General features: G+C 37.2%; 1 protein-coding gene across 21 annotated transcripts in view; it reads left to right on the top strand.

The window, feature by feature from the left end:
• Positions 1–878: 878 nt before the first annotated feature.
• Positions 879–12,341, top strand: part of TRPM3 (transient receptor potential cation channel subfamily M member 3) — a 263,502-nt gene continuing 252,039 nt past the window's right edge. For 4 of the 21 annotated variants that reach the window (XM_039839881.1, XM_039838934.1, XM_039838793.1 and 1 more), the window contains exons 1-3: positions 1,059–1,125; positions 5,899–5,978; positions 7,119–7,323. In XM_039839881.1, the coding sequence (XP_039695815.1) occupies positions 7,321–7,323 (3 nt within the window). In that variant the 5' untranslated portion in view covers positions 1,059–1,125; positions 5,899–5,978; positions 7,119–7,320. Of the gene's footprint in view, positions 1,126–3,316; positions 3,379–3,954; positions 4,008–5,898; positions 5,979–7,118; positions 7,324–12,341 lie in introns of those variants that run through there. The other 17 variants (XM_039839406.1, XM_039839033.1, XM_039839185.1 and 14 more) reach the window with 10 other exon arrangements.

Genomic DNA, 12,341 nt, shown 5'->3' with positions numbered 1-12,341 from the left:
AAGGGACACTTTTACAGCCTGCAGAGTCGATTGTGAACACCACCTCTCAGCTCTAACATATGTCTGTGGGAAGAGATAAGTCTTTTAGAGATGGAGTGCTCAAATATTCACTTTTTTCAAAAGTATTTTTGTCTTGTTGAAATTTGAGTTCTATTCTCCCCAAGTTTGTCCACCTACCTAATTAAGAACTATCATTACCTGAAAAATTCAGTTTTAGACGGTATTTGAAAGAGCCATTTTTCTATAAGCCAGAACCTCTCAGTTGGGCCACCCCAGATAAACATGGAACATATCACAGTGTCACTGCTTTTAGTCTGCATCCATGTGCTGTACTGGTCACAGCTCTTCTTCTTCCTCTTTTTTTTTTTTTTTTTTTAACAGGGAAACAGGAGTGTACAGTTCTAATCATATCTCCACAATTGTGGGAGAGGGGCTGCAGGATAAGAGTGATCAGACTAGTTTTTTTATTGACATTTTAGAAGTTGTGGAAGGTCACTGGCAAACTCTTAACTTTATTCTACTGGGGATCATGTTCAGGGACCAAACTATTCTTTTGAAATGTTCGGTTTTTAGCAGTTCCTCTTTAAAGAAATGCTATCATTCCATTCTTTGGGGAGGAATGAACAATGCAGCTTGTGTGTTCAAACCACTTGGAGCATTAATACAGTGTTGCTTTAGAAGGATTTGCTTTCCAAAGTTGAACTTTTCAGAACTCAGAACACCTTATCACACTTTCACAAGGCTTTTCTCTGAAAATGGAAAAAGAAAAAGGGGGAGAGCCTGTCAGGACTTGTGCCAGTTAAATCCGATCTCTCCGGGGATTTGTTTTTCTTCTGGCGTCAGATTAGATGTTCAAATCAAGCAGTGTTTGAGGCTGTGAGGGAATGTCCATGGGATTCTTAGTGAGGCTAATCCCAAAGCAGCACATTCCAAGGGCCTAATCTGCCCAAGTTCATTGCTTACTTGAATCGTCTCTTGGGGGAAGAGCCGGGCAAGTGACTTTTTTTCCAGTGGGCGGTCATAAGAGCATTATTAACGGGATGACCAGCCCCAGACACAGCAAAATGAAAGCAACAGTTGCTGCTCCTGGGACTGCCTTTGCCACCACCCAGAGTCAGTGCTCAGGTAAAATGATTTCAGCTCACTTTCTTCTTGTTCAACTTCCCAATATTGGATCTGGGGGGCTTAGAGGAAGAACAAAGGAATGCCCAGGGAGATGTTGAGGGAAAACAAAAGGCAAAAATGAACGTAGGATTCAGTACTTTGGGGTCTTTGGTGTTTTGTTCTGATTAGGACAAATTGTAATTTGAAAAATGAGACTCAAAATGAGAAATGTAGTGAAATTTTACTCTTCATTTATTTCTATAAAGTTAATGGACTCTTTCTAATCTTACGATTACTTGTCTGGGTTGTCCTTCTTTTAAAGTTGCCCTGCTAAAGTTGCCCTGCTAAAGGATGAATTGCAGTAGTACTTTTCAAGACTTTCTAAGTTAATACAAACTCTATGTACTTGTCAACCATTCCTGCCTGGAGTTCTTGATTCTGTAACTAACTAGTGGGGAGTAAGAAGTGTCAAAGTCGTTTGGGGGACTGTTTGTAGCAGAGCCTTTGTGAAAAAAGTTGAAACCTGCTTAAATGAAATGACTTAATATTTTTTCTTTTGAAGGCAATATTTACAGCTTGTTTGTTTGTTTGTTTCTAGCATTTTGATGTTTTATGAAGTATACATTTGAGTTTGAAAATTTTTACTGTATTCTTCGAGGGTAGTTGTTATACTTTGTTCAAAATGTGAATGTCCTCATTTTTGTTTCAAATAAGATGTCCTTTAATTATTAGCCTTTGAAAAATACTTCTCTTTTACACATCACACATGACTGATAATGCAGAAAGATAAGAAAATAGCCTTTCACAAACTCAGTCGTGGTGATATGACCATTCTACCTTTAGAAAAGAATGTATACAAGTGATTTTCTAAGGGCTGATAGAAGCTATCTTTTCTAAGAGTACATGAGACTTCCGAAGTATATTTAAAAAGAAGAGATTTTAGGACATATTGTGCATTGAAGTTTTGCATTAGAAGAGAATTAAAGGGTCAGCTAGAAACAAGGCATGTCAAAACTATTTCATGCTTTCTAACAAGGATAGCCAGTCTGAGCTAACTTAGTTGGATGTTGAAGCCAAGTATAAAGCCTAACACAGAGTAGTTCAAAGACTTTGAACAAAGAAAAGGGAATTAGTTTAGGGAACAAGTTAAACCATGATTATACTTCAAATATGCCCTCTCCAAGAAAATAATTTTAATAGTCTTAATATCTGTCCACACAAAAGACCTGAATAAAAGCATAAGAAAGCAAAGCCCACAACAGAGCATAGTAACTTATGCATAATATTTTATAGAATTCCTAGTTCATGTGTTATATATGCATTCTTTCTGTTATGTATTATACTTTTCTTCTCAAAAAAAAAAAGAATTCAATTCACTTGTGAATAATGGAAAGATTCTTTTTCACATTACATTTCTTTTTTGCCTCCTTCCAATTATTTGTCCCTTTGCAAGAGAAATGGTTAATCAGCTAATAATAAGATATAAAAACTGATCCTCAATCCCTTTGTTAATAATGAGGTACCTTTTCACCTTTGAGAAGATATTTAAGTTGCTAAACTGCACACAAGCCAAATTACTTTATACTTAAAGACCAACAAACACCTTGGTAATCTATATATATAGTAATTCTTACCACACAGCATCTGAGTAAAACTTTCAGGGCTTTCCAAGGTGAAAGTGTGATCCACAAGTGAGAGAATAGTGAAGGTGACCTTGAAAAGTCGAATCAATTTGTCATAGTCTCCCAGATTCTCAAGTTGGAAGTCTTGTGATTACATTTCTTTGTTGTAGTTATTATAAAGATCCCACTTTGTTTGTTTCTTTCTCTTTCTGATGGCTTCCACCCAAATCTTTTACCCCAAGAAGAGAAGAAAAATGACAGCAGAGTATTCATTACTCCACTAATGGGGACTGGAAGGGGTAAATGAGAAGAAGAAAGATGCAAGTATGAACTAGTTCTTTGCCTCTAGATGTCCAACTCTTTCTAAATACCAAAGCACTTCCAGGCTTGCCCAAATGGCACTGCCAAGATCAAGGATACTTAATATCAATAATATCCAATTTGGTGAGGCAGTTTAGCAGAGTGGGTAGGAGTTAAACTCTGGAATAAGACTGCTCAGGTTCAGACTCTGGCTTTAAAACTTATTTGCTGCAATCTGACTCATTTTCTTCATTGGTAAAATGGATATAATAGTAGTACTTCTCTCACAGGGCTTTTCTGAGGATCTAAGAAGATAATGCGTATATGACACAATTCCAAGACCTTAATAAAGGTTAGGCATTTTTATTACCTATTGAGCTCCTACTAAGTGTTAGGTGCTTTTCCTGAATCATCTGTTTCAGTTAATACAACTCTCCAAGGTGGCTGTGATTATCCTCATGTTATAGAAAAGACTTGGGAAAATTAAATAACTTTCCTATGTATCTCGTTAGTGACCAGCCAAGCCTTCTGGGAGCATATCCTCATTTCAAAGTGAGATCAATCTAGGTCAGATCTGCTACAGAAATTTCATAGTACTCTTATCTTAAACTTCATCTTATCTTTTAGTACTAGAACCAACCCAGGACTGGTCCCTCTTCTTGAAGTGAAAACACAGTACCTAAATAATAATAATAATAACAACTCTGTGTATCAGGTATTATTCTCGTGCCCATTTTAGAGATGAAGAAAACTAGGGAATGAAGAAATTATATGACTTTGCCCATGTCACTGAATCCCACTCAGTTTTTCTAACTGCAAATCTCACACTCTACCCATGACAGTGCCATCCCCGCTTCCTTTTCAGAGCGTTGATCAACACCCTCTAAAATTCCCAGATGATCTTCCAAAAGAACCTTGTGAATCCTAGCCAAAGTGGGCCACAAGGAAAAAAGGAAAGTTCACTCTCTTTTGCTCTCCAAGGTATAGGAAAAGTTGGTTTCAGATGTCCAGTGAGAAATATTTTTACCGTTTTTCTGCCAACAGATGTTATCAACAAAGATATTCAGTGTCAAGGAAAAAATCACAGCCTATGAGTAGTTTAACTTACAGGCTTTTTTAAAAGATAAAGGCTGGTTATCATCTACACTGCTAAGCTCATTTCTGTTGCAAAGATGTAGCCACTATCTTTTCCTACATATTTGAAAAGAAAAATCTTTGAGAATAGACACTGGGGCTTTTTTCATGCCCAGTTGACAAACAGAACTGTAAATGTTATCTTGGGCCACTTGGACCTGAGGATCTCTGAGGCAAGGTGTAGACAGTGCAGAAACACTCAGAAATTATGTGACCTGATTTGTGACCAGGACTGAAAGAGGATGCAGTTCCTTTGTACCCCTCAAGCATCCCCCATGTGGCTACTTTTTAAATGTGTGTCATTATGAGTATTAGACAAATACTGCCTTCAGTGCCACATGCTTCTGTAAACTCCACTGTGGAAAAGGAGGTTGATTAAGGGGTGGAAGGCAGACCTTAGAACAACTTATAAAGATATTTGGTTCTTTGGCAGAGTCAATATCCATTACGGCCAGCAAATGAAGAGTTGTCACAATTAACACTGGTCTTTGAGACAGGCCAAGTAAACGACTCAGTTGTGCTTTGGCCCTGTATATTTTAAGAGTATGAATCTAGTCCTGGTGCTGGGTTAGGGAAAAGATGATACCAGATAGAAATAACATTATAGGTTGCTCAAGCAACTTCCATGACACTTTACTTTGGAACAAATATGGTACAGTTTTCTAGAATATCCTCTATCCTCTTGGGAACCGAATCTCAGTGGCCGTATTTTGGGTGGACAGTCCCAACAATGCCCATTCTAAGAGATGTGTTTGCTGTACTTAAAGGCATGTGGGTTACAAAAAAAAAATTGCTCTCTTACTCCCTTCTCTAAGACATCACATGTGAAAGCTTGGACTGTGATGAAGACATTTATCTTCCTTACATTTCTAGTTCCTTTTCCCCGCCTCTGTATTTAAGCACTGTTAATTTAGGTTTTAGAAGAAGCATGGTGATGGATTAGGGCCTTTGAGTTATGTAATTCCCTTACCATTTTTCTTTCCTTCTACAAAGAAAATCTAAGTTTCGGTCATGAAAATTTATATTTGTTTAGATATACGGTTAACCCTTGAATAATGCAGGAGTTAAGGGAGCCAACCCCCAGCACAGCCAAAAATTTGAGTAAAACTCATGATTCCCCAAAAACTTAAGTGTTAATGGCCTACTGTTGACCGGAAGCCTTATCGATAATCTGAACAGTTGACTAACACATATTGTGTTTATTATATGTATTATATACTGTGTTCTTACAATAAAGTAAACTAGAGAAGAGAAAATGTTACTAAGAAAATCATAATGAAGAGAAAATATATTTTAAATATTTATTGAAAAAAATCCACGTTAAGTGAACCCACACAGTTCAAATCTGTACTGTTTAAGGGTCAATTATATATCTTCTCATAACTGAATACTGGTTATAGGGTTACAAACATACTGCTCTATGTTTTTTTTTCCTATGTAAATAGCATTGTTTTTCTGTCCTTAAAAATCATTATCAATTTGTGTTTGGTTCTATTATGGACATTTTTTTAATTGTCTTTTCCTTTAATTCTCAATATATAATGTTAAATAACCTAATCAAGTTCTGGGAGTAATTAGTTTTTGCCATATGCAGTGTTTATGTGTGTAACCACAATTTCAAGTCTGTTTATGAAATACCAGTCTATTATGTGATTGTGAAATTGTCCTGGTTAGTCAAAAATAGTTAAAGATTATATTCACCTTTCTTCTTCGTCTTCTTTTTTTTTTTTTTTTTCAGGCTCAGAAATCCTGGATAGAAAGAGCATTTTATAAAAGAGAATGTGTTCACATCATACCCAGCACCAAAGACCCCCATAGGTAATCTTGCTGTCTCTATACTATACTGAGTATATGAAGTAGCAACTGTGGGAACAAAACTACAGTTGTACTCACTATCCATTGCATGTAAACTAATGTGAAATTAAAGATAAATTTTTATTGTTGCTAGACATCTTTGAAACAATCTTATATACATGCGCCATATAATATGCCACCCCTGCAGTTAATTCTCTAAGAGCCTATACAGAATAACAGATATACCATCAGGGAAGGAATTAATCACTGTATCTAGGAACGAGTTATTTATATTTTTAGTATGATTCCTGTTTTTCCTTTTTAAGCATTTCATCAAAATGCTTAGGTCTTACCAATGTGCTTTGCTATAGTGAAAAAGAGATTTTTAAATAAACGACTCCTAGCAGATTACTAATTAGACTACAGACTTTCAGATTCCTCTCCAAGCATATTTTTAGTATCCTACTTACCTTCCTAAACATCAACAGACTATAAGGTGTGAAGTATTTGGATAAAGTAACATGTGAATGTCTGGAAATGCCTTTTTGAAAAGGCAATGTAATAAAGCAGTTTAAAATATAGACTATAGAGTCATAAAAACTAACTGTATAATTAGTTTTCAAATATCCTGTAAATAATTTTTTCATTGTTTCTTTAGGAACACTTAAGATGAAGATATATTGTTTTCTCAGAATTGAATAACTGACAGTAAATGTCAATTAGGTAAAGACAAGTTAGGTTGTGACTCACATATGAGTGAGATTCCTCATTTAAATATGCATGTTAAAATTCTCCCCTTGAATCTGTTCAGTGTCCTTCCTACAAGATTTGATAGACAGGAGGAGTAAGAAGTTGAAAAACCTACAGAACTTTTGTTCGCAGATTCCAATCCTAAACAATGTGGCAGATGTGAAAGGGGTTGGGTGGAGAAGGACGGAAGGCATATCACAGCTTATACAGCTAAAAGAAAATGAAGAAGAGACAGAAAAGATACGTGCATCAAGTAAATTCTAAATTCAACATTTGCTTGAAACAGCCATATCGTGGGATTCCACCTGAAAATTGACTGATTAGCTTGCTACGGTTTGTAGATTTTTCCAGCCTTAAGTGTGTATTCCAATAATGGCTAATACAGTGAGTTCACTTTGACCTCTTATGTTATAGGTGTTGCTGTGGGCGTCTAATAGGCCAGCATGTCGGCCTCACTCCCAGTATATCCATTCTTCAGAATGAGAAAAATGAGAATCGCCTTTCCCGAAATGACCTCCAGTCTGAGAAGTGGTCCATCAGCAAGCACACTCAGCTCAGCCCAACGGACGCTTTTGGGACCATTGAGTTTCAAGGAGGTGGCCATTCCAACAAAGCTATGGTAATCAGAAAAAATTCAGTCAGTCCCCAAGTTCTAGCTCAAGTCTTGCAAAAGAATGGTAAAGAGCTAGAGAGTTAGTCTTTGGGCCTAATCCCAGCTCTGCCTGTTCCTGGCTGGGTGACCTGCTTTAATTACTTTGTCCCTGTACATCTCTATAACAGAAAGAAAACCTTCCTCCCAGAATTTTTAAAAGAATTAGTATGTGATCAGACACATGACTATTATTTTTATTAATAATAACTGTAGCTTTCCATAGTTATCCACTGTTTATTATGTTACTTTCTGGGTCTCATTCATTAAGATATGTTATTCTAATTCCTTTGGTAAAAATATTTTACCTTTGAGTCTCTGTTTTGTTCTATTGGTAACTCTCTCAATTAGAAGCAATTCTCTCAATTAGAAGTAGAAATGATCATCTCAGACTAATTTCTTCCCTGTTCTAACAGAGATCTTGCCATCCAAACTGAACGTTTTTTTCTCCAAGCAGCTGCATTCAATAATGTTCGCAATAGAAGAGCTCCATATGAAAAGCTTTTTTTTTTTTTTTTTTTTGGAAAGGAGGCTGTAGGAAATATACCAATTTTACTTCTAAGAATTGCCGCTTCTAAATTTCAGCTTTCATCCTGGACCTCTACTTGGCTGACAGATTTTGCCAGGAGAAAAGTATACCATGTGTTTTTGGAAGTTCTAGAAATGTTATATTCTAACAAGCTTGCTTCTAACTGTTAAAAGAAAGAGTTAGTTGAGGGTAGAGCAGTTGGTGGTGGCTGTTCTCAGTCATGCTACAGAGTTTTCGAGTTTGGAAAGGAAGTTTGCTTAGAGAAGCATAATGCAAAATGCAAGGGAAGTCACTTCACGCCAGTTACAGTCTGAAAATGTGCAATAAAGCTACCTCTCTTGTCTCTTTCCTCTTCTTTTCCTTTCCTCATCTGCCCTCCCCGACCGCTGTAGTATTTTCTTCACCAAGAATGGCTGACTGAGGTATTCTCACAATTCTTTCCTAAGAAAATTAATTTAGAGCTACATTAAATTAAATATATATTAAATTAAAACCAATTTTGAGCAATATATTGGAAAGAAGAGAATACCGTGTGCAACCTCCAGTGAAGCCTGGGTAAACAAAGAAAGGGTCAGTCTGGGCCTGCACAGAACCAAGAGAAGTAAAGATGTGGCAACTTCCTCATCCTTTTAAGGGGTGTATTTACCCACACAAGATCCTTAAGTGTCCCCCACGCAGCACAGTCCTCATTCACATTATGGGATTGAACCATAAAAAATGTAGATCCCCTGGAACCATTCATTAACTAAACGTCACGCACATTCTCCCTATAAGAAAAGTACTGCAGATGAGGAAGTGGCTTGGTGGGCAATAATCATAGAGTGGTACACCCAATGACTTCAAAGGGTCTTGAATGGTGCCTGCAAGCCTCGTGCCACATGCCCAGAGGCACATAGTAAGCTTCTGGTCATCGTTTCCATAAACATTCAATGTCTGTCAAATATAGAGCTCATAATTTGCTCATAAGTAAAGGGTCCCTCCAAAGTGATCACCAGGGGATATTTTAATTACTGTAATGTTGCCAGTGACCGCAACATATTCTGGGGACTGATTTCATATAATTTATAGATCACAAGAGAAAAGCAATCTATATTTTCATCAAATAATGCTTTTAACCAAAAATTAATCTCAAGTACCTGAAATTCAAAAAACTTAAGATTTAGTCACAAATGACCTCTGCTAGTTGTTAAAAGTCAAGTCTATTGTCAGAAGATAAAGTTTTCCACCATTAAAGATTCTAAAACAAAGTACTAGTTTAGTAGTGAAGAGTGTGGATTCTGGATACAGGCACTCTAAGTTTTTCCCAGAACCATCATATATTTGCTATGTAACATGGGAAAAGTTAATTAACTTTTCTGGACCTCAGTAATTTATTCTGCTGTCTAGGAATAATCATACAACCATTATGCGTATTAAATGAAACAACATATGTAAATCATTTGACACAGTGCCAGGCATATAATAAATATAATGCTGTTTTTACTATTATCATCATCACTACTTGTTTCAGGCTCTGAAAAAATTTTTAAGTATTTTGATTAATACTTTGAAAGACATGCATTTAGATGCATGTCTTTATTTGTTATTTTACAAAATCAAATTACATTCTTTTAGTTGACCCTTTAAAACAATTCCAGAAGTTCTGATTCCTTTGCCTAGTGGTTGAGCACAGAATCTGAAGCCACGTTGCTGGGTTTATAACCTGTCCTGTCACTTACCAGCTGTGTGACTTTGTCCTATTTATTTAACTTCTCAGTGCCTCAGTTTCCTCATCTGATTCCTACTTTGTAGGGCCATAACAAGGATTAAATGAGTTAATATATATTAAGCACTTAGAATAGTGCCCGGTGTTTAAACTAAATAAGTGTTTGCTGTGTTATTACTTCTACTAAGAGTTCACTTATTATAGTTACAAGTGAGTCTTTGTGACCAATTAAAATAAGATGCATGATCTTGAAATCAGAACTGTATCTAAACCCTTACTCTCTCGCCGACTAGCTAGAAAGTCTTGGTTAAACCAGTCAACTTAGCTGAGCCTCAAGATTTCTTATCTATAAAGTGAGCATGATTGCCTTATGAGAAATGCATGAGGCTTAGAGAGAAGATAAAATTACCTGGTATACAGCTAGTGCTCAAAATATTTATGAAAATCATAGTGACGGCACAGCAAAGCAACTTTCTTTACTTTCTTAACGAATCCAAAGATATGTTAAAATATTTCTACAGGAGTACCAGCCTGCATAAACTGGCATTAGTGACAGTCATCGGCAGGAGGCTACCACTGTGAACACCAGCTTATCAATGACTAGAGATGTGTGGCTTGAAATCACCCATTATACACTTTGACTTCTGCATTGAGTTAATCTCCTGAATCCACTCATTCTAGCAAAACAAAAAGTGAGATGCTGTTACTTGGTGTCCTCCCTACTTTATTCACTATAGACCTCAACAATTAGATGCCTACTTGTGCCTTTTATGATAGACAAAGCCAAGATATCTTCTCATTATATAATTCTCCTCTAGTTGAGATTTTTCCCCTCCTAAAAATTTCTAGTGAATTTGAGAAACCTTAAGGACCCTGGAGCTTGGAACTCCAAATAAGTTTGTTAGAATGTGCATCCTTCAAAATATTAATCAAAGTATTTTTGTAACACCTTTCAGGGTCCAATCGTAGTAATAGCAACTAAAATATATTGAACATCTACTGTGTGCCCAACATTATATAAAGTACTTACATATGTTATTTCATGTTTGTGACAGTAGAATTATTATTTCTATATGACAGAATAACATACTAAGACCTAGAAAAGTAATTTGCCCCACATCCTACAGCTAATATATGTGTGTGTATATATAGATGTCTGTATACACACATATATATATATATACATGCACATATAATATTTAATTATAAAGGAAAAAACTTGAAGAGGCAGATAGAGCTTTCACTGTGTTCCAGAAGAGTAGACACATATGGACATTAAATTTTAACAACCCTCCCCAGGCCCCATATAGCTCTATTGAACCCAGAACTGTCTATTGGCAATCAGGTTAGGCAAGGTTAGCTATATGACTTGTGGAGCACAGTGCAAAACAAAAATGTACTCACAGGGTCAGGGAAATCAATGCCCCCTTCCCACAGCTGACAGCCCCAACCTGCAGTGGACGTGCAACCCCCAAGGGGTTGCCATCTCCACACTGGAACGTGCTTGGTATCTGGTGTGGGTGAGATTTCCCACCAAGTGACCCATGAAACACGCCGTGGCACTGCCAGCCCAAGGCAGAGACAGACAGTTCCTTGCCCTACCCTGAAATGCTACAGGGCACACACTTGACCCTCACCCTCTTCTTTTCCTCTCCCAGGTCGCAGCCAGGAATGTAGGGTGATAATGGAATGTAATCTTATCGCTGCCCCATGCAGAGCTGGGGAGGGGAAGCTAGTCTGTCAGGGATACCAGAGACAGGAGCAGGTAGCTGAGATCCCCTCTCAGGGAGGCAGCAAGAGGTAGGACAGTGACCAGGGGCGTGTACGAGCCAAGGCTCCAAGCCCACTGCACATGCTTCATTGTCCTATCAGACTTCACTTACAAAACACAAATTCAAGGATAGAATTGTTGAAAATTTCGAGACAAGAAGTGGAAAGCATTAAACCCTAAGCAGTGCGACCACACTGAGGTTAAGCTCGCCTGCCCTGAATGGTTTCCCCTCAGTCACTACGAGGGGAAACCCTGAGTCTCATCATCCAAATGAGGACAAATTTTCCTTTCTATTACCATCAAATATTTAACAGGTAGGAGTCCCCACTATTCACCAGACACAATGAGCATTTTGTCCACTTTGAATACTTGCCCTCGAATTATTCTGACCCTCCTACCTAGACAAAGGGGTAGAGTTGTCCATAGATCATATATGTCTTTTTTTATCAGGCAGGATGGTCATTTTGCACCACCTCTGCCTTCTTCACCTCTTGTCCTCTCCAACAAACCAGCACGCACTTTGGACAAAGGAACAATCAGCAACTGCTCTCTGTTAAAGAGTGCTAGTCTTTAGATGGGAAAGGCATAGTTAATTATTTGCCAAGATTTAAGTGAAACAGGTTAGCTAGCTTAATATGTTTTTGGTCCCCTGCTCCTGACAAGAATATATGAAAGTTAAAAAGATTTTTTAACAAAGTAGCAGAAAACTCTAGAGGGCAGATTAACTTTGACATTCATTAATTTTTTTTAAAAAAAAATAAGTTTAACATTAACTTTTCCCTTCAAGACAGCCCAAGATAAAGCACTTGGGTCCAAAATGCCAATGTGGTCTCAACATAATATGAGGCAGAACCTGCTGGAGTTTGGTAGAAGATACAGTTGGAGAAAAAGAGAATTATTATTTAAATAACTAATTATTACGAAATTTATGAAAATGTGAAAACCAGATCTGCTCGGGAACATTATATATCTGTGCTACCACA

The sequence above is a fragment of the Pteropus medius genome, unplaced genomic scaffold, assembly GCF_902729225.1.
Source record: "Pteropus medius unplaced genomic scaffold, Ma_sr-lr_union100, whole genome shotgun sequence".
NCBI lineage: Eukaryota > Metazoa > Chordata > Mammalia > Chiroptera > Pteropodidae > Pteropus > Pteropus medius.
Note: the sequence above shows the minus strand (reverse complement) of the source record. Positions and strands in the feature narration are given on the sequence as shown.